Below are 21,816 nucleotides of genomic sequence, written 5' to 3' on the forward strand. Positions count from 1 at the left end.
CCTTCAACATACTGGGAAAGGAGTTCTTGTCACTGTAGATATGCTGTCCCTGGTAGACCTGGCTGTATGGGATGGATTTTTTGATGTGGAAGCAGTGGCAGCTTTAGAAAAGCAGCTAATGTTGCTAGTTGGTACGTTTAATGTGGCCAGAGATGTGGATTGAGCCATCAGAGACAAGGAACCAAGAGGCAATTCGTGTGATATTACTAACTATAAAAGGAAATACCAACCTTGCGAGAACTTCACAGTTTATGTAGCACAGACTAGACTTCAAGGATAGCAAAGAAACTCTGATAAGGGAGGTTGTGGGGTTGGGGATGAGGATCGGAGAACAGACCGAATGATCATATGGTTTAAACACATCAGGAATCTCATTCTAAAGTTGTTCACTGTGAGGGATCTTTCTTCAGGAGATATCATTCTTGGAAAGCAAACAAGATGAATGTACTGTTCTTGCCACCCATTAAAACTGTTGTAACTGGTTGTAATCGTGACCTGAACGGTCGTGGGGTCGCCGAGAAAGTGCAGCAGGACCAAACGGAGAGCAGCCCACGGACAAACTATCGAACGGAAAGGATGAACACGAAACAACGATGGACGATCGAGAGAGACCTTACAATGACAACAAGCAAGAAGCTACGGAGTGACAGGGACAACCACATGAATCCAAGACGTCCACTAGTAATGAAAACAAAGAACGGTAAACATGCTGTCTGTTGTGGAGGCGATATGTCAAGACTTGCGCAATGATGAGACTCGCTGGCTGAGCGAGAGGCAGGTGCTTAAATACATGATCGGGGGCGCCACTATTGGCCGCTGGGAACACGTGTTCCACTGTGGCGCCCTCACACTAAATGTGAGCCAGGAGATGTGCGTTGCCATGGCTTACGGCAGGATGGTGCAGAGACCTCTAGGGGTCTAAGAGGCGCAGATACAAAATCCATGGTGCGCGATACCAGATCCCCTCCCCCTGAAATTTGTGTGTAGGGGCGGAAATGCCCCAGACGGTGCTGGGGTGAGTAGCAGTGGGGAGAAGAGCTGTTGGCGGGGAGGAAGGGACGCCGACCCAGATTCTAGGGCAGAGGAGGGAGCTGCTGATCCACCCAGGGGCGGGGAGGGCTCACGGCAGGCCCACGAGGAGACGGCAACGGGGGCCAGGGGCGGCGACTAGAGCACCACGTCCGTACCCGAAGGAGGTAGGGGAGGAGGCGGCAGCGTGAGTCCCGCAGGGGCACGCGGGCGGAGCTGATTATGATGGTAGCGCTCCAACCCCTTTGACGTCTGCACCAACATCACACGCCACCCATGGGCTGTGACAACCGTGGCGGACGTCCAACCTGCCTTGCGCCCATACTGACAGGCCCACACAGCCGTGCAAGGGGCAAACCGCTGCGAGGGCCGGGAGTGGGATGGCATCAGCAAATGGAGCAGGGTCCGTGGCTGTCTCCCATGAAGGAGCTCTGCCGGACTGCATCCATCAATTGGTGTAGTGTGATAGGTGCTCAAAAACAAGGTGAGGGCCGACGTGGTTGGAGATGTGTCGACGACCTTTGTCAACTGTTGTTTAAAGGTGCGGACCAGCCTCTCCGCCGCACCACTGGATGAAGGGTGGAAAGGGGGCTACGGATATGTTTGATACTGTTGGCTTGACAGAAGTTGCGGGAGGAGGACGCCGTGAATTGGGGACCATTATCAGAGACCAACATGTGTGGCACGCCCTCAATGGTGAGAACCTGGACCAGGGCCATGAACGTAGCCTGCGTGGTGGTGGATGCCATGCAGACGACATATGGGTATTTGAAGTAGGCATCAACGATGAGTAACCACATGGACACCAAAAACGGACCCACAAAATCAATATGGATGTGATCACAGAGCTGGCGAGGCACCGGCCAGGGTGCAAACAATTAAGGGGGGGCATGCCTGGTGACACGCACACACCGTGCACCCACGGATCAGGCGGTCAATATCGCCATCGATGCCGGGCCAATACACATGCCGGTGAGCCAAAACTTTCATACAGGACATACCCCAGTGTCCCTACAGTGTAACAAACTGAGCACTCGAAGCCGTAAATCCGGAGCAATGACCATCCGATCGGCATCCAACTCCGTGGCCAACAGAAGGACATCATCAACCACGGAGAACCTGTGGGACAGGTGGCACCAGGGGCTGAAATCGGACTGCATCCAATGAGTAACATAGGAGGGCCACCCGTGGACCACGTACTAGAGAACCTGCTGCAATATAGGGTCATGGTGGGTAGAGGTGGCAATGTGAGCAGCCATAAGAGGCAGACCATCCAGCACATCCTCGCGGGTGGAATCAATGTGAAAGCAGAGGACCTCCTGTTGGTAAAAGGCAAGATTGGGAACTGCTGGGAGACGTGACAAAGCGTCCGCATTAGCATGGTGGGCTTATACCAGATGGTGTAAGCGTAATTTCATAAAAACAACGTCCAGCGAAGACGATCGCCAGGGCCTCCTTTTAAATCTGGGCGTAGTTCCGTTATGCTAGGGTCAAGGTCTTAGAGGCATAAGTGATGGGCCGTTCAGAGCCATCAGCATCCCGATGCGCAAGGACGGCCCCAATGCCGTATGCCGATGCATCAGCTGCCACAACCAAGGGCGGTCCTGAGAGAAGGGAGTAAGGGAAGGGTCGGACTTCAGTATAGCCTTTAAACGGAGAAAAGACTGGTCACAGGCAGGAGTACAAGCAAAAGATACCCCTTTGCGATGCACATGATTGAGGGGTTGACCAATGGAGGCAGCCTGGAGCAAGAACTTTAAGTAATAAGTAACCTTGCCCAAAAACCCCTGGAGTTCAGGTAAGTCCTTGGGACGAGGAAGGGCCTCAATGGCCTTTACATTGCGACCCAAAGGGCGAACGCCATCTTTGCTAAGTCAGTAGCCTAAGTATTCCACTTCCGGTTGAAAAAAAAAAAAAAAAAAACAACACTTGTCCAGCCGATAGCATAAAATAGCAGAAATGTCCCTGTGGGAACGTCTGGTGACCAAGATGTCATCCGGTGGGGATAGGCTGTGTAAGCTGCTCCAGGAACTGCTGGAAAATGGTTGGCACTGAAGAGACACCAAAGGGAAGGCGCTTGTACTTATACAACCCGAAAGGCATGTTGATAACCATGATGTTCTGAGAGTCGGCATCCAAGGGTAACTGGTGGTATGCCTCTGCCAGGTCAATCCTTGAAAAATACTCCCCCCCCCCCCCCCCCCCCCCTCCCACCAAGCTTGGCGAGAAGGTCTTCCTGTCGGGGAATGGGGTAAGTGTCAATGAGGGACTGAGCATTGACTGTAGCACCGAAGTCCCCACACAGCCGAAGGGACTCATTGGGTTTCTGTATGACCACCAAATGTCCCTGTGGGAACGTCTGGTGACCAAGATGTCATCCGGTGGGGATAGGCTGTGTAAGCTGCTCCAGGAACTGCTGGAAAATGGTTGGCACTGAAGAGACACCAAAGGGAAGGCGTTGTACTTATACAACCCGAAAGGCATGTTGATAACCATGATGTTCTGAGAGTCGGCATCCAAGGGTAACTGGTGGTATGCCTCTGCCAGGTCAATCCTTGAAAAATACTCCCCCCCCCCCCCCCCCTCCCACCAAGCTTGGCGAGAAGGTCTTCCTGTCGGGGAATGGGGTAAGTGTCAATGAGGGACTGAGCATTGACTGTAGCACCGAAGTCCCCACACAGCCGAAGGGACTCATTGGGTTTCTGTATGACCACCAAATGTCCCTGTGGGAACGTCTGGTGACCAAGATGTCATCCGGTGGGGATAGGCTGTGTAAGCTGCTCCAGGAACTGCTGGAAAATGGTTGGCACTGAAGAGACACCAAAGGGAAGGCGCTTGTACTTATACAACCCGAAAGGCATGTTGATAACCATGATGTTCTGAGAGTCGGCATCCAAGGGTAACTGGTGGTATGCCTCTGCCAGGTCAATCCTTGAAAAATACTCCCCCCCCCCCTCCCACCAAGCTTGGCGAGAAGGTCTTCCTATCGGGGAATGGGGTAAGTGTCAATGAGGGACTGAGCATTGACTGTAGCACCGAAGTCCCCACACAGCCGAAGGGACTCATTGGGTTTCTGTATGACCACCAATGGCGTCACCCAGGCACTGTAAGACAGAGGCTCCAGAACGCCAGCGGCCTGGAGCTGATCAAGTTCCTGCTTGACTGCCGGCTGTAAGGCCACCAGAAGGGGCCAGGCCCGGAAAAAGCAAGGCCGCGCATCCGGCTGTAGGGTGATGTGCGCCTGAAAACAGGAAGCACATCCGAGATCCATTGCAAACAACAACACAAAAGCGGAGCACAGATTGTGCAAGTCCTGAAAAGGAACAGCCGTGGAAACGACTTTAACTTTGGCGGAAATTGAAAAGCCAAACAGTTGAAACGCAACAAAGAGGGTAAGGAGCTGGGGAACACGCTTGTGCATTGCCTGGACGACGAACTGACCACAAAGGGGAATGGAACAGTCTCCGTAGGCGGCCAAACGGCAAGAGGGAGGTGACAACTCAGGAGAGCCCAGCCGGGGGTATATGTCGCCATATTAATCAGGGAGACGGTGGCCCCAGTATCGACTTGAAAACTGACATCCTCAGTTAAAAGGTGGAGCATGAGGAAAAGCTTCCACGCTGACGGGTCATCCTGTGGGATGACCAACTGCAGAGCATGGACTGTATCTTGAGGCCCAGGATGGGCAGGATTGGAGCGAGTCGAGCGACTACCACAAACCGGTCAGATGTGATCCTCCTCATTACACAGCGTACACATTTTCCAACGGTGGGGAAAATCAGCTCAAGAATGTGCAGTAAAGCACTATGGGCAAGATGGAAGTGGGCCGTGCGACCGGCGATGGGAGGCGACTGGAGGCGCCGATGCCATAGAGATGTCAGAAACGAGGAGTCCCGACGGCGCTGGCCACATCAACGTCGCGAGGGCAGAACCCGCCATGATGCCTCAATCGCTCTCATCTGCGGCCGCGTCATAAGATGCTAGTTAGCTGCTTGAGCAGTTTCAAAGGAGTGGGCAATGCAGAGAATCTCTTCCAAGGAGTGGTTGTTGAGTTTCAACACCGCAGTATCGATCTCAGGATCGGTAGCCAGCTGAACCACCACATCCTGGACCAGGGAGTCTGCATACGAAGCCTTACACTGCTGATTGGTGCACGTAAAATCACATCGACGGCTGAGACGCTGCAAGTCCGTGACCCAGGAACGATACGATTGACCATGCTGTTTATGGTACTGGTGGAACTCCAGCCGAGAGGCAACCACATGGTAGCGTTGGGAATAATAGTTTGTCAGGAAAAGGCATATCTCCTGCAAAGAGAGAGCCACAGTATCGGACAATGGTGCCAACTTGTGGAGAAGAAAGAATGTGTCTGGGGAGGCCCACGACAAAAACAATGGCCGCTCCAAGGAGTGGTCCGTGACTTGAAAAGCCGTAAAATGTTGTTTCAGCTGATGTAAGTAGGTTTCCCAGTCCTCTTTAGCGTCATTAAAGGGTAGGAACGATGGCGGACGTGGGAAAGCATCGGACACCCAAGGACTTGGAAGTTGTTGTGGTAACACATCCCGGGCATCGACTTTGTCCATTAGCAACCGCTGCGACTGTTGTAAGATGTCTAACTGGAGCTGCTGCTGCTGCGTGAGCTGCTGCTGTTGCTCCCAAAGACACACCAACTTCGCCTCCATGCTAGCAACTACGACCGCTTACCTCGTCGGCAAAAATGTTGTAACTGGTTGTAACCATGACCCTTTCCGGTCGCGGGGTGCCCGAGAAAGTGCAGTGGGACCAAATGGAGAGTGGTCCGAGAACAAACGAATAAATGGAAAGGACGGACATGAAACAACGACGGACGATCAAGAGAGATCTTACGACGACAACACGCGAGAAGCTACGGAGTGAGAGGGACAACCACACGAAACCAGGACGTCCACTAGTAATGAAAACAAAGAATGGTAAACACGCTGTCTATTGTCAAGGCAATATGTCAAGACTCATGCAATGATTAGACTCGCTGGCTGAGCGAGAGGCAGGCGCTTAATTACACAATCGGGGGCACCACTATTGGTCACTGGGACCACATGTTCCACTGTGGCTCCCTCACACTAAATGTGGGCCAGGAGGCACACGCCGCTACGGCTTACGGCGCGATGGTGAAGAGACCTTCAGGGGTCTTTGACATCCATGACGTCTGGCATGGATTCAAATTCCGCGTCGTGTGGTACCAGAAAAACAGCCTCAGTTTTTGCAGCACCACAAAGGCTTAGTGTGTAAAGTGCCATGTCAGTAAGCTGAGAGAAATTTTTGAGAAATTATGGCAACAAAAATAGTTATTACACAATGAAAATTGTGTGAAACACAGCAAAATTAAATTTCCAATCAATTTAAAGGGAAACAAGTCATTAATATTTGGCAATATCAGTTTTTCTTATGTTAATTTTGGAGCCATAAGTCAGTGTGTAGCCTAAATTCAGAAGTCTTTTCCCTTATTTTTGGTTGTGTACATGAACAGCAGCACCCCTGATCGTGTATTTAAGTGCCTACCTCTCGATCAACCAGCGATTGTAATCGTTGCGTGAGTCTTGACATATTTCAACACCTACAGAAATAAAATTGTCACACAACTCAAAGAAGTGCTAGTCTAACACCATTCATTCTTGGCTGCTTCACCACACCACAATCAGTACCACTTTAAAGGATGGTAAGTATGTGCTTCCTCTCTGATTTCACAGGATGATATTCCTGCATGGAAGCTATAGTGTGATCTGATGTTTGGTTTGTGGGGTGCTCAACTGCGCAGTCATCAGCGCCCGTACAAAGTCCCAATTTTTTGCACAGTCCAATCGAGCCACTGTCAAGAATGATGATGATGATGATGATGATGATGAGGATGAAATGATGAGGACAACACAAACACCCAATCCATGGGCAGAGAAAATCCCCAACCCGGACGGGAATCGAACCCGGGACCCCATGATCCAGAGGCAGCAAAGCTAGCCACTAGACCACGAGCTGTGGACACTACAGTGTGAGATAGCATGCATCTTAAACTACATCATCATACAGCTCATTCTCCGATCCCCAACCCTGATATGTCCTTCCCTTTTGAGAAAAAATGTTGTTTGCATGAAATTGTGTTTAAACAGTTCAGAATTAATGAGTTATCACGTAGGAACAAGAAAACATGTTTCAAAAATAGCACACTACATTAGACTTTTAAGAAAAAATGAGGCATACAAATTAAAATGGCCAGCCATTTACTCAGACAAAATATGAATTCATACATACAGTATTATTCTGGGAACAAAAGTGCCCGTCTATGTCTAACTACTGTGCTATGCAGACCTTGGTATACAGATGCATAGTGCGTGACTGTGCTCCACTTATTAGAATACTGGAGTGCAGAAAGTTACTACACCCACTTGCCTGTTTCTCAAGACTGAACATGATGGGACTGCCACTCTGACCAGATCTTTCATTCATTTTGTCGGATAATAAGTGAAAATGGTGACAAACAGTTAATACTTATACATGGAAACATTTATGAATACAATACAAAAACTATAGTCCACCTTTTAATTGTCAGTAGTGAATGGTGACAAACATAAAAATTAAGGTATGCAGAGTACCAAATAGATCATATTCATAATGCCTACACACACACACACACACACACACACACACACACACACACACACACACAGAGAGAGAGAGAGAGAAGAGAGAGAGATATGAGGGGGGGGAGAGAGAGAGAGAGAGAGAGAGAGAGAGAGAGAGAGAGAGAGAGAGAGAGAGATATGGGGGGGGGGAAGAGAGAGAGAGAGAGAGATTGGGGGGGGGGGGAGAGAGAGAGAGAGAGAGAGAGAGAGAGAGAGAGAGAGAGGGAGGGGTAGGGGGAGAGGGGGGGGGGAGGGTGACGGTGAGGACAGACAGACAGACAGAGAGAGAGAGAGAGAGAGAGAGAGAGAGAGTGGTGGTGATGATGATGATGACTGCTTAATAAAGATGAAGATCTGCACGTAATCTATTTAATAACTTGATTGTACTCCAACACGTTTAAACAAGCTAAATGGAAAAAAGGGGAATTCAGAAAGAATGCCTAGCGGTCTAGATAATGTTACAGTAACTTTCTCCAGCCATAATGCTGTTCCAATTACCTCACTTTTTCTTACAGTGTTTGCAAAGAGTTTATTCTTTGATGTTCACAAGTCACACTAACACCCATCTGCCTCATGGAGCAGAGAGCACTACCCATCATCAGCAATTTAGTTTTGATATGGGTAAGCAAGTTCTATCTTGTATACAGGCACCATCAAACTGTTTCAATGTCTCATATGCTGCAGTGTTCACTGAACTTCTGTTGCAGATATGTATTTTGTTATCTCTTGTTTATGTAGCTGCAAAGCTGTTCAGTTGTAGCAATTTAGTAGTTAGTGCTCACCTTTGACATCAACTGCACGTAAAGCACTGCAGTTTCTGTGAAAGATAGTCATATGGTGTCCTTAGATAAATAATGATTGGTAATTTCTCGAATTTTCTTGTTGTGATCATTTCACAATACATATGTGGGCAGAAGTAATATGTTGTCTGCCTCTTCCCAGTAGAACTCTCTTAGAATCTCAATAGCAAAACCACTTCATGCTGCACAATGCCTCTCTTGCAGCATCTGCCACTAGTGTTGATTCAGCACCTCTGCTGTCTAAATGATCTTGTGCTGGAAAAGGGCACTTCTCTTTGCTGAATCTTCTCAGTTTCCTCTATTACTCCTACCTCGTAAGGTTCACAAAGTGATGAGCAATACTCAAGAATTGGTCGAACAAGCACCTTCTAATCCACTTCTTTCATGGTTAGGTTACATTTATTTATGATTCTTTCCATTAATCTCAGTCTAGGGCCAGTTCATGTGAAATCAACCAATGACCAGGTTCTTGACATCTCAGATTCGATAATTTTTTGTACATTTATAATAGTTTGAAAAATCCCACATTAATTTATTTTTAAACTTTTCATTCTTCACAATTTTTAAAACTTCCAAAATTATGTGATTTTTGTTACATTCATAAATCTTAAAATCACCACATCTCAAAAAGTATTTGACTTGCAGATCCAAAATCTGATCTATTTTATTCAGTTTCTTATAAGCTTTAAAAGTATGCACTAATTCTTGATATTCACAACAGTGCTGAATTTTCCAAGATTAATTTTTTTTTAAAATTCTGAAATTTTGAAATAAGATTTGTTTATTTCTTTATTTTTCCAAAAAATTTATGTTAGACAAACATTGTTTGTTAATATGTGTGCCAAATTACTGTAAAAATTACAAGTTTGTGTTTCACTGGGAACTTTTCATAATAAATTTTATTTTACTGGTAAGTACAGCAACAAGTGCATAGCCTGTAAGGATTTTTACTTGTTGCTAAGTTGTAATGTGTCAAATTCCAAATAAGGCTGTTGAATCATTATTTTTTATTTACTGACAATAAATTTCTTACATTATTAGAATTATATAATTAAATTTAGATAGACATTTGGCTTTCCCGTTAACCGTAAAGATACTTTAACATACACCAGAATAACACATGTTCAAAAGACTATGAACAGTTTTCTTCATTATAACTTCATTTCACAAATATATTAATATTAACCAATACCATTTATTAAACAGAGATGTAGCTGTTATTATTTAACAATGTGTTATTTGGGTGCTTTGCAAAGAGGATTTCTTTACTCATCTCCAACAAGCAAAATGTTATGAAGATCGTCAAACAATCTTTTTAGAGTCTAAGATTATGCATTGTAGTTTTCTTTTAATTGATGTAACCTAGTTCTCTCAAGCAATAATGTAACAACATGTTCTTCTCCAATATAATTTGAAGCTTTATGCAGCTCTTCATTGGATAATCAATACGTTCTTCCAATGGCAGTTATTGGATTTGATTTATAAAGTATGAAGTTTTTTAATTACAGTCAAGTTATCAGGTCTTTTTGGTTAGCACAAAGAAAGAGCTAGTCTACAAGAATGGATAAATAAAAGTTTACTACTTCTGTTTCATCTCTTAACAGCACATAAGCCATCCACAATATGTCATTACAGACACAAGCAATAAGTCCTGTAATCTGGACCTACTTGGATTTTATGAACACCAAAATCCTTAAAATAAAAATAAAAAAAACAATTTTTGGTTTTGAGAGACAACTTTGTTGGTAGGGCAACTACAGCTACGAATAGCTATGAAGATCCAACCAGTAGACAAAGAAAACTCCTTACAAGAAACTCACGTGATCCAGCCTAGAATACTGCTCACATGAGTTTGACTCATATCAAAAACAACTAACAGGGGGATATGAAACATATACAAAGAAAATCAGCATGGCTGTTGACAGGTTTTGTTAAGTCCACTGGAGAATCTCACTGGAAGTGCTGAAAAATCTTAAAGATAGATAGCTTCAGCTGTATTTAGTCCTTTATTACTGAATCGCTACCAGTTTCCTGGCACTAAAAGTTGCATCTTCAGGTGAACACAGAACTGAAACATTAGATCTGAAAAGCTTGGAACTTTGTACCCAACATTTGTTATCCATCAGAATAAAACTCTGCTAAAAGGCGGTACCTCTTGGAATAAAACAGCCAGATTCCCATGTAGTGGATGGGTCTGCTTCTCTGGTCTGTACGCATTCACGAACAGGGGATGCGGATACGAGCCGTCCACAGTCAAGTTGTCTACTTTCCTGCCATCAGTATGCCACAGCACACTGCTATGTCCCCTGTTCACAATTGTGTATAGACCACAGAGATGGACCTAATTATATATTGAAATATATTATATTGGAATCAGACTGTTTCACTCTATGACATACCGCCTTTTAGCTGTGTTTTGTTTTGGCAGACAACAAATGTTGGCTAAAAAGTTACGAGCTTTTCATCTATATGTCCTGAGGCATCAAGGGATCACCAAATTAGTATTGGAGGGCAGCGTGGAGGGTAAAAATCGTAGAGGGAGACCAAGAGATGAATGCACTAAGCAGATTCAAAAGGATGTAGGTTGCAGTAGGTACTGGGAGATGAAGAAGCTTGCACAGGACAGAGTAGCATGGAGAGCTGCATCAAACCAGTCTCAGGATTGACGACCACAACAACAACAACAATAACAACAAGGTTTTAGTTATTTGTTCGGCTGAAGATGATGTTTTTAGTGCCTTGAAACCGGTAGTGATTCAGTAATAAAGGACTACATACAGCTGAAGCAATTTATTAATACCCAAAGTTATTGTTTTGCCTTTTGCTTTGTTCACAGGTATATATGCACGATACTTATAAGTTCCCATGACTGCTACGAGTTTATAAAATCTTTTTGCCAAGCTCCTTTTTAAGTTGTATGCTCATCATTCATTATATATAAGTGACTGGCCGCATACATGCTTTACCCCACTCACACAACTGGAAGGAAGTTAATATTTGATCATGTTGCACTTCCACAGTTGATTAATGTGAATATTAAGAAAAACACTTCAACATTTATTTTATGTGCATTTATTAAGTCAATGGTTTCATTCAATAAGAACATCCTCAGGTGACAAAGTGGCACAAATGTGCCAGAGTCAAGATTTAAAATTGTTAACTTCTCAATAAAATGTTGAACTGAACATGTTGGAATACAACAAGTTCAATATTCCACTTTTTGGCTCTGCTTGGTACTTGTCATATTCCAAAATGTACATTTCAACAATTTAATGGGTGATTAAGCATTTTTAATCATACACCGGCACTTTTCTGCCACTTTATCCCCTGAGCACATGTGCTTAATGAATTGTTCATGAACACAGCTAGCTGGTCCTTTTTCTCTCACCAGCACTTTCTTAATATTATCTCAATAATTCATCTCTACTGAAGTGAATTGGTGTCAGTAGAAGTGTTTCATACGTATGTTTTATCTATAAAAACTAAAAACTAAATCCCGTCTGAACAGACCTCAGAAGAACCAAACAGTATCAACTGACCACTGAGTCATCCTCAGCTGATAGATATCACAGGATGCAGAGATGGAGGGGCATGGTTTCAGCACAATGCTCTCCTGGCTGCTGTCACCTAAACTCTTGAAAACTGATTTTTACAGAATACTCAAATAAAGAAAAGTTGGCAAAAATCTCAAAGTTCATGTCTAAATTGGCACTTCAAACTTTTACACAACAATACAATGGACTTAGACCACATCTCTCTCTCTCTCTCTCTCTTGCGCGCGCGCACACACACACACACACACACACACACACACACACACAAAAGAAAGCACCATGAAGGAATTATCCAAAAGTGATGGAAATTGGTAAATGTGGTGGTCATGTACAGACAAAGAAATGAAAGAAATGGTTATAATTTCAGAATAATTGGACAATTTATTTAAGAGATAGAGCTTCACTAACGGAGCAAGTCAATAATGCTTATGCAAGTAGTTATTTAGCTTGGCATTGATTGACAAAGTTGTTGGATGTCCTCTTAAGGGATCATGCCAAATTCTGCTCAACTGGCACATTACATAGTTGAAATACCTAGTTGGTTGGAAGGCTCTGCCCATAATGCTCCAAACGTTCTCAATTGGGAGAGATCCAGCAACCTTTCTGACCAAGGTAGGGTTTCACAAGCATGAAGAAAAGCAGCAGAAACTCTTGTCACGTGTGGGTGGGCATTATCTTGCTGAAATGTAAGCCCATGAAGGCTTGCCATGAAGGGCAATAAAACACAATGCAGAATATGATCAATGAACCACTGTGCTGTAAGGGTGCTGCAGATGACAACCAATGGGGAAGTGCTACGAAAGAAATGGCATATGACAGGTAGGCCACTTGGTGGACGATAGTCAGGTTAGAACCCCCTGTTGTCTGGGATGTTTTCCAGGGATGAATCCTGCTTCAAATGAGCCCTGATGACCAGCAAAGGAATGTCTGGAGATGGCCCTGATGGTGGTGGAACACCAACCTGCCCTGTCCCCTGCCATATGCCCCAACAAACAGCAGTGATGATCTGTGTGCCATTTCTTTTCATAATATAACCCCTTTGGATGTCATCCATGACACCCTTACAGCAGAACATTAAGTCGACAATATTCTATGCCCTGTTTTGTTGCCCTCATGGCAAGTCATCCTGGGCTTACATTTCAGCATGATAATGCCCATCTGCACACGGTGAGAGCTTCTACTGCTTGTCTTCATGCTTGCCAAACCATATACTTTGTTGAGCAAGGTCACTGGATCTCTCCCCTATTAAGAGCATTTGGATTGTTATGGGCACAGTCCTCTAACCAGCTTGAGATTTTGACACTCTGACATGCCAACAGGACAAAATTTGACACAATATCACTCACGAGGACATCCAACATGTTTATGAATCCATGGCAAGCCAATTAACTGCTTGCATAAGGGCCACAGGTGGACCAGTGCATTATTGACTTGATCAGTTTGTGAAGATCTTTATCTTGAATCAATCATCCAATCTTTCTGAAACTGTAAGCAGTTATTTGTCTGTAAATATACATCACAACTACAAATTTCAGTCTCATTCAGATAATTCTTACATCGTGCACTATTTTTTGACCTTATTTTGTTTGTGTGTGTGTGAATGTGTTCATCTGTTTCTGTTGTTTTATAAATACAAACTACAACTACCATAAATTAAAAGTTGCTTAAAACAGAAAATGCATGCTATCCATTACATTATTAACGTTAATTGTTATATGGCATAGTTTAGTACAATTTTAAAATGATGAAGTGAAGTGTTCTTAATTAGTACTCAGTTTAACAATAGTTTTATGAACCAGCTTGCAAACCAAGCTGGCTGTGGCTCCATTATGCTCTGGGGAACATTCAAGTGGGCATCCATGGGTCCAGTGCGGCTAATGATAGGTACCACGATGGCCAAGGAGTATTGTACACTGGTAGCAGATCATGTGCATCCCTCCATGGCGATCATGTTTCCTGACGGCTCGTTGGTTGGTTGATTTATTTGGTGGATGTGACCAAATCCAATTGGACCAGGAAAAGGAAAGGATAGGGAAGGAAGTCAGCTGTGCCCTTTCAAAGGAGCCATCCCAGCATTTGACTGAAGTGATCTAGGGAAATCATGGAAAACCTAAATGAGGATGGTTGGAGACAGGTTTGAACTGTTGTCCTTCTGAATGCAAGTCCAGTGGGATAACAACTGGTCCTGACGGCAGTGGCATTTTTCAACAAGATAAGGCGCCATGCCACAAGGCCAGCAGTGTGATGCAATGGTTATGTTACTTATGTGTGCAGATGTGGTGCCAGTGACCTACCAAGTCCTCATTGCTTCCATGCCAAGACACTTCGCCATTGTTATCCGTGCCGAAGGTGGACAAACCGGCTAGTAAATAGCTGGTCATAAGGTTCTGGCTGATCAGTGTATATGGTAAACAGTTTCAAATTAGCCACAAATGTAAGTCTTGCACTGCACCAGTCAAATATATTGAAAATTGGCCATGAGATCAGTAAGTTATCTACTATCACACATATTGATCTCATGGCCAGCTTTCCACTTGTATGACTGGTGCAACACAAGACTTACATTTATGGCTGATCTGATAATGGACAAATAGTCCAAAACCAGTCATCAATAAATACACTTTCTTCCAGTGAAACTTAAAGACACTTTTCATACTGATTATTGTACTCCCCTTTTGCCTTACCAACAGATGAAAGATAGTACGCATTGCTGAGAGTAAACATGAGCTACCAATAAATGCCGTATCTGTTGGGACTGGAACTGATTTCCCAGAAAGGTTCAAAGGCCGAGGGAGGGTATATTAGACAATGCAGCTTCATATTTAAGAAGGGAATTAAGCACCTCAGTGAAATAACTGGAAGGGTGGCAAAAAAGGCCAGCGGATCTCATCAAAAATTTACAGAGGGCTCCATAGGTGGCTAATGACTGTACTGCATGGCTCATCAGCATGAATGATATCAACCAACTGGGATCAGAGGCCATTTTTTGGTACCTTTAGATTGGTGGTTAAATTAGTGATGACAGTTACACCTTACACACACATGGAAGTACAACTCGTGATTTGCAGCACTGTCCCTAGAGCCAGTCAAAGTCCTGGTTTGGACATGGGTTGAGCTACAGACTCAGGAAATAGTGCGATTACATTGGATGCCAATTTCTTGACCTCCGCTGTAAGATACATTTGTGAACCGTCATATTGTGAACAAAATGTAAGCTTATGGAAAATTAGCTTGTGGCTGAATTGGAGACTTTCCTAGAGGTCAGTGATTCTCGGTGGGGAATTAATGGCTTATTACAAGTGTGATGAAGGAACAAAAGACACTATACAGTTAAGTGTACATCATACAAAGACAAAAGATTACATGTTATATGCTCAAAATTACCACCAACTCTATACAAACTTTTACTTTTAAGGTTTGTGATGATTCATTATTTTGTCAGAGCACCTGACAGCTATTTTTACTTTCTTTGTATTTCTTCTTCAGTGTAATACTTTCCTTCCTCTACTAAACTACTTGCAACAATTTTCTAACCTACTTTTAATGCTAAATTATGAAAAATATCTGCCACACATGAACTGCCATTTATGATACTTCCATTCTCTGTAATAGAAATAGCATCATGTTTTATGGCATAAATCCCAGCCTCTCTTTTAAGAACATACTATGAAGATTTTATTTTATTGTCTGAGCTACCAATTTAAGACAAGATGTGGATCTTTTACATTTTGCCTATTATTTATGAATCATTGCTTGTTGTAACAATTGAGTAAATGTCCCTTTTTTATTCTGGGGACACTCTAGTCTCCGCAGTAATCCAGTTTCTTTGACAATTCCCTAATATTGCATTTAATTGAATTTTTGGTGAGGAGAGGAAACTATTTCCAAAAATTAATGTAAAATTATCAATAACAACAATGAATTTAAAGCTGTCTCTGAATTCACTATAACATTCATTCTAACAAGATTTTTATAGCCTTTTTTTCTTTAATTCCAAACTGTTTATACAGCTATTTTACATAACAAGAATAACAGTGTGTCACGATGTAAAAATATACTTACTACACAATAGGCATGTGTTAGTTTCATTTCAGTTTATGGTATGTGAACCCTTCTCTAACAAGGGTACTGTCATCCTGAGCTACTCAAAAAGTGAAACTGATTGCTGATAGTAAATTATTCTGGCTAACTGGTCAATAGTATCCTATATAAATTTGTTTCTCACTGAGAAATTAGCATTAAAATCTCCTCAAACTGTCTACATGATGAGTCAGTAAATTCAGGATGCTAAACAATATGTTACACATCAGCTGCTTTTACAAAGTCCACCTTAAGAAGCAAGGTTATAAACTAAATGTTATTTCATTAAGCTACTTACATTGGTGTTGTGTGATGAAATAATTGTTACAGAGAAGCCAGTGTGCCTGAAAGCAGGTACTCTTGACTGTGCTGTGTTCACACTCACTATATGACTGACAGATTCCCAACACCAGTCTTCCTTGTCAACAGAAACTTGATACTTGCCAGGAAGTACATCACTAAATGTGAAGTGACTATCTGGAAATGAAGTCCACAAGAAAATTTTTAAATAAGTGTTAATTTTCAGATTATATAACTTGCAAGTGAGAAATATACTGAAAAATCAAGGTGTGAAAATATAATACTCTGCACTTTTTTTTTTTTTACGTAAACGATAATATAAAACCTACCAGGAACAAGTGAACATGCAAACTGCATCAACTGAAACATACCCTGGCAAAGAGGGGTTATAACAGCAAAAATAGAGAAGTGTTGTTTGTCCAAGTAGATTATTATGTTTTTTTTATCAATATTTCAACAGATATTTCAAAAACAAATATGAATTCTGAAGATTTAAGAGAGATTATTTCAAAATTAAGAACATTTGTTTCTGTCAACCACAGATCTTGGGTCCAGTCACTCAGTCAGAATACAGGTAAAGTTAGAAAACAGGCATTAGCATTGTTGGTCTGAAGAAGTCATCAGTTGCTAGTAATATTAAATTTAAAACATAGTCAGAAAATGTGTGCACAGGTTGTGTGCTGTGCCAACAGAAATAAATAGTGCAGAAGGCAGGTGCAAAACCTCACCAACAGGAAAAGAACCCCCACCTTGCCCAATTAACATTACAAGAGTTATGTGTTGGGACAGTGAGTATCCCATCTATTTCTTAAATGCCTTTAATATGAGAGAAAAAATGAAATATCTTGATAAGAGCACTGCTGGGAACGCCATGTGATCATGAATTGTAAAAGTATTCATCATAGTGAAATTCATAGAAATGTGACTGAAGCCAACTGCTTTCACATAATGAATTAAGTTTCTTTAGAAATTTACCTTGTCTTGGTAATCTACATTGATGTTTAATTTATCTACATTTATAAAGAATTCATTCAATAATTCAGAAATTTTGGCAGGATTTACAATAATTTTATACTCTATATTTATTTCAGAAATATCATGGCCTCTAGCTGTTATGAATGACAAAGAAGACTTCAGTCAACCCTGATTGCTTGGTTGATTTGGGGGAAGGTACCAAGCAGTGAGGTCATTGGTCCCATCAGACTAGGGAAGGATGGGGAAGCAAGTCAGTCGTACCCTTTCAAAGGAACCAACTCAGCATTTGCTGAAGCAATTTTAGGGAAATCACAGAAAACCTAAATTGGGATGGCCGAACACGGATTTGAACTGTAGTGGCTCCGAATGCAAGTTGAGTAAGCTAACAACTGCGCCACCTCATTTGGGAGTCAACCCTGGATACAGTACCAATTTTAAAATAACTTGGAGTATGCATCTGTAATGACCTAATGTGTAATGACCATGTTAAACTAGTTGTTGGAAAAATAGTCAGACTTAGATTCAGTAGAAACAGTTTGTAGTATCCCCCTGGGATCCACCACCACACAACACTGGGCTGCAGCCTCTCCAGACTGTTGGTGACACCACTGTGAAGAAGCAGTATGTAGAGGCATGAGAGTCACTGCAATTAGTGCTGCCCTCGTGGGCACTGGTTATTCTTCCACCGATTGTGTGTCCACTGATTTTCCAGAAATGTTTTCCACCGGGCAGCTGCCCGACTGCAGTCAGTTAGCACTAAGAGTCACTTCGAGCCATAGTGCCAATCCCCAATCCTCCAATCATAGCTCCCATCACTTCTGTACACATGGAGTCCCATCTGAGTCTTCGCTCCGCATCCCATCTGAGTTCTCTGCATAGGGCGCACACATCTCTGCTTCAAGCCGTGTCTTCACTCCATGCCTCGAGTTCACACCAGCTGCTGAAGCCTTCACTATGATTCACATTCAGACTGTCACTTCAGGTCTTGGCTGAATTCTCCATGCTGGGCCCAATTCCTGCTGCACTCGTGGCCCATCTGTGCACAACTCGCCTTTACTCCCTGATTACATCGGCCAAGTCATTAGTCCATCTGAGGGCTCTCTCCTGGCGCATCCTCTAGCCCTACCACTCTCCACTGATACAGCTGCACCACGATCGCTCTTTTAAGAAATCTCCAAGATGAATGTCAGTAATTACTGATGGACTGGAACCAAGAAGCACTGTAAAGTCCCAATGAATGTTTGGTGTTTTATTCAATTTGGGTGTAAATGAAGTTTATTTATTTCTTGCTACCTGGGGCACATTATTTGGTGTGGCTCCCTCTGCCGTGACACAAGAAAGCTTAATGGAATATAATTCACCTAGAAAAGAAACAGTTTATGAATTTCTCATGTTTCATTGCAAATACATTTACAGGGTGTTTCAAAAATGACCGGTATATTTGAAATGGCAATAAAAACTAAACGAGCAGCGATAGAAATACACCGTTTGTTGCAATATGCTTGGGACAACAGTACATTTTCAGGCGGACAAACTTTCGAAATTACAGTAGTTACAATTTTCAACAACAGATGGCGCTGCAAGTGATGTGAAAGATATAGAAGACAACGCAGTCTGTGGGTGCGCCATTCTGTACGTCGTCTTTCTGCTGTAAGCGTGTGCTGTTCACAACGTGCAAATGTGCTCTAGACAACATGGTTTATTCCTTAGAACAGAGGATTTTTCTGGTGTTGGAATTCCACCGCCTAGAACACAGTGTTGTTGCAACAAGATGAAGTTTTCAATGGAGGTTTAATGTAACCAAAAGACCGAAAAGTGATACAATAAAGGATCTGTTTGAAAAATTTCAACGGAATGGGAATGTGATGGATGAACGTGCTGGAAAGGTAGGGCGACCGCGTACGGCAACAATTCAAACGCGGCAACCCCTCAGCGCCGCTACCATTGCTGCGCGAGAGACATTCGCTAACGATATAGTGCACAGGATTGATGACGGCGATATGCATGTGGGCAGCATTTGGTTTACTGACGAAGCTTATTTTTACCTGGACGGCTTCGTCAATAAACAGAACTGGCACATATGGGGAACTGGAAAGCCCCATGTTGCAGTCCCATCGTCCCTGCATCCTCAAAAAGTACTGGTCTGGGCCGCCATTTCTTCCAAAGGAATCATTGGCCCATTTTTCAGATCCGAAACAATTACTGCATCACGCTATCTGGACATTCTTCGTGAATTTGTGGCGGTACAAACTGCCTTAGACGACACTGCAAACACCTCGTGGTTTATGCAAGATGGTGCCCGGCCACATCGCACGGCCGACGTCTTTAATTTCCTGAATGAATATTTCGATGATCGTGTGATTGCTTTGGGCTATCCGAAACATACAGGAGGCGGCGTGGTTTGGCCTCCCTATTTGCCAGACATGAACCCCTGTGACTTCTTTCTGTGGGGACACTTGAAAGACCAGGTGTACCGCCAGAATCCAGAAACAATTGAACAGCTGAAGCAGTACATCTCATCTGCATGTGAAGCCATTCCGCCAGACACGTTGTCAAAGGTTTCGGGTAATTTCATTCAGAGACTACGCCATATTATTGCTACGCATGGTGGATATGTGGAAAATATCGTACTATAGAGTTTCCCAGACCACAGCGCCATCTGTTGTTGAAAATTGTAACTACTGTAATTTCGAAAGTTTGTCTGCCTGAAAATGTACTGTTGTCCCAAGCATATTGCAACAAACGGTGTATTTCTATCGCTGCTCGTTTAGTTTTTATTGCCGTTTCAAATATACCGGTCATTTTTGAAACACCCTGTAGATGGCATGAGAGTGTTACAGAGATACTCATTGAATTACAGTGGCAGAAGTTACCAGGAATTCATGTGAAGTTCTGCTGTGAGAATTCCAAGAGCTTAAGTTCATGAAGAGTTACACAAAGTATTACAAAATGAGAAGCCAATGCATATGAAATAAAAGCTGCAGCAAGAGAAAACCGTAAAAACAAACATAACAACTCACAGATTTTATAGTTTCTATGTAATTACACAAATAAATATAATATATTAAAACATAATATAAATTATTCTTTTATTCTAAACAACTTAAGTTATTTAGCAACTGAATAAACCAGAAGTCTAAAGTTTTAGTGTATATGAATTCCCCACCACATTAACCTACTCAGTGGGTCTTCTTGTTAGAGTGAGAATGGGCTGAAGCTGTAATTGTCGATTTGTTTGTTTGTGTGTGCGTGTATGCGTTAAACAAGACTACAATTTTAAACTGATTTTTCTAAATACTTAGATTCTGGGAACATGGATCTAAAAAACTTTAAATATTTTACACTAAATGGTAAAATTTTTATTCTTCTTTGATAAGAAATGAACATGAGTGCCTACATACCTCGTGCAACTGTTATCCCAACAGGTATTTTGGTATTATCATTATCCGGAGGTATAGTGTTCAAAACAACTGGTATATCCCCACAGTCATTACCGGGATTCAAACACAGCAATTCTCCTGAGAGCTGCACTTTCAATTGTGAAAACACAATACCTGACAAAACTGGGTGATCAGTGATTTCAAATGAATGAACAACTGGAGCAAACCTATAAAAAGAAAGAACACCAGCAATAATGCAGCTAGTTCATTGAAAATTATTATTATTTTAAATTTTGTATCTATCTTTACATCTAGATTACAATATTGTAATCTAGATGTAAAGATAGATAGATACAAAATTTATAATAATAATAATAATAATAATAATAATAATAATAAGTGATGCAATACAATGTGTAGGAAATTCCACACAGTGAAGTAATAGTCAGAAAAGAGAATTCACCTAAGACAAGGTACAGGCATATTAGCTACATTACAAAAATTATAGATCAGTGGAATTACAAAATGACATAAAATCAATTTTGATAAACCACCATAAGCCCCAATAAGATCTTATCGTGGTATTGAAGCAAAAGAGGACACATTCATGGGATATTGGCTTTCAAGCTAATTCACCCCACGGCCAACTGAAATGTGACCCGCTTTTTCCATTTTTGAATCCAGACATAAGCAACTTAATACAGTAATTTTGGTGCAATACTAAGCTACATCACAATTATTTGCTTCCCAGCTCTCCAAAGATAAACTGGAACAGAGAAGTGGGGCATTCCAGAATATGCTGCCAATCTTGAACACATTCACAAAGAGTATCATTCTCATCTTTCAGGCCCCAACTTACTAAGTTGGTCCTCCCCAGCACTACATCCATTTGTGGCCAGCTGAGAACTCTCAAAGTATTCCATGGAGAGTGACAACATCAGATTACTACTCATCATACAGTGAAGAGGGTGAGACACAGATTGACAGATCAACGCCCCCCCCCCCCCCCCAACACACACACACACACACACACACACACACACAC

General features: G+C 42.7%; 1 protein-coding gene across 1 annotated transcript in view; it reads right to left on the minus strand.

Annotated features, from left to right (window-relative positions):
- Window positions 1-21,816, minus strand: part of LOC126176795 (nodal modulator 3) — a 171,573-nt gene that overhangs the window by 38,756 nt on the left and 111,001 nt on the right. Inside the window, exons 8-9 of the mRNA XM_049923975.1 lie at window positions 20,793-20,998; window positions 16,415-16,593 (exon numbers count right to left, since the gene is read on the minus strand). Coding sequence (XP_049779932.1) covers window positions 16,415-16,593; window positions 20,793-20,998 — 385 coding nt within the window. The remainder of the gene's footprint in view (window positions 1-16,414; window positions 16,594-20,792; window positions 20,999-21,816) is intronic.

This window comes from Schistocerca cancellata, chromosome 1 (assembly GCF_023864275.1).
Source record: "Schistocerca cancellata isolate TAMUIC-IGC-003103 chromosome 1, iqSchCanc2.1, whole genome shotgun sequence".
Taxonomy (NCBI): Eukaryota; Metazoa; Arthropoda; class Insecta; order Orthoptera; family Acrididae; genus Schistocerca; species Schistocerca cancellata.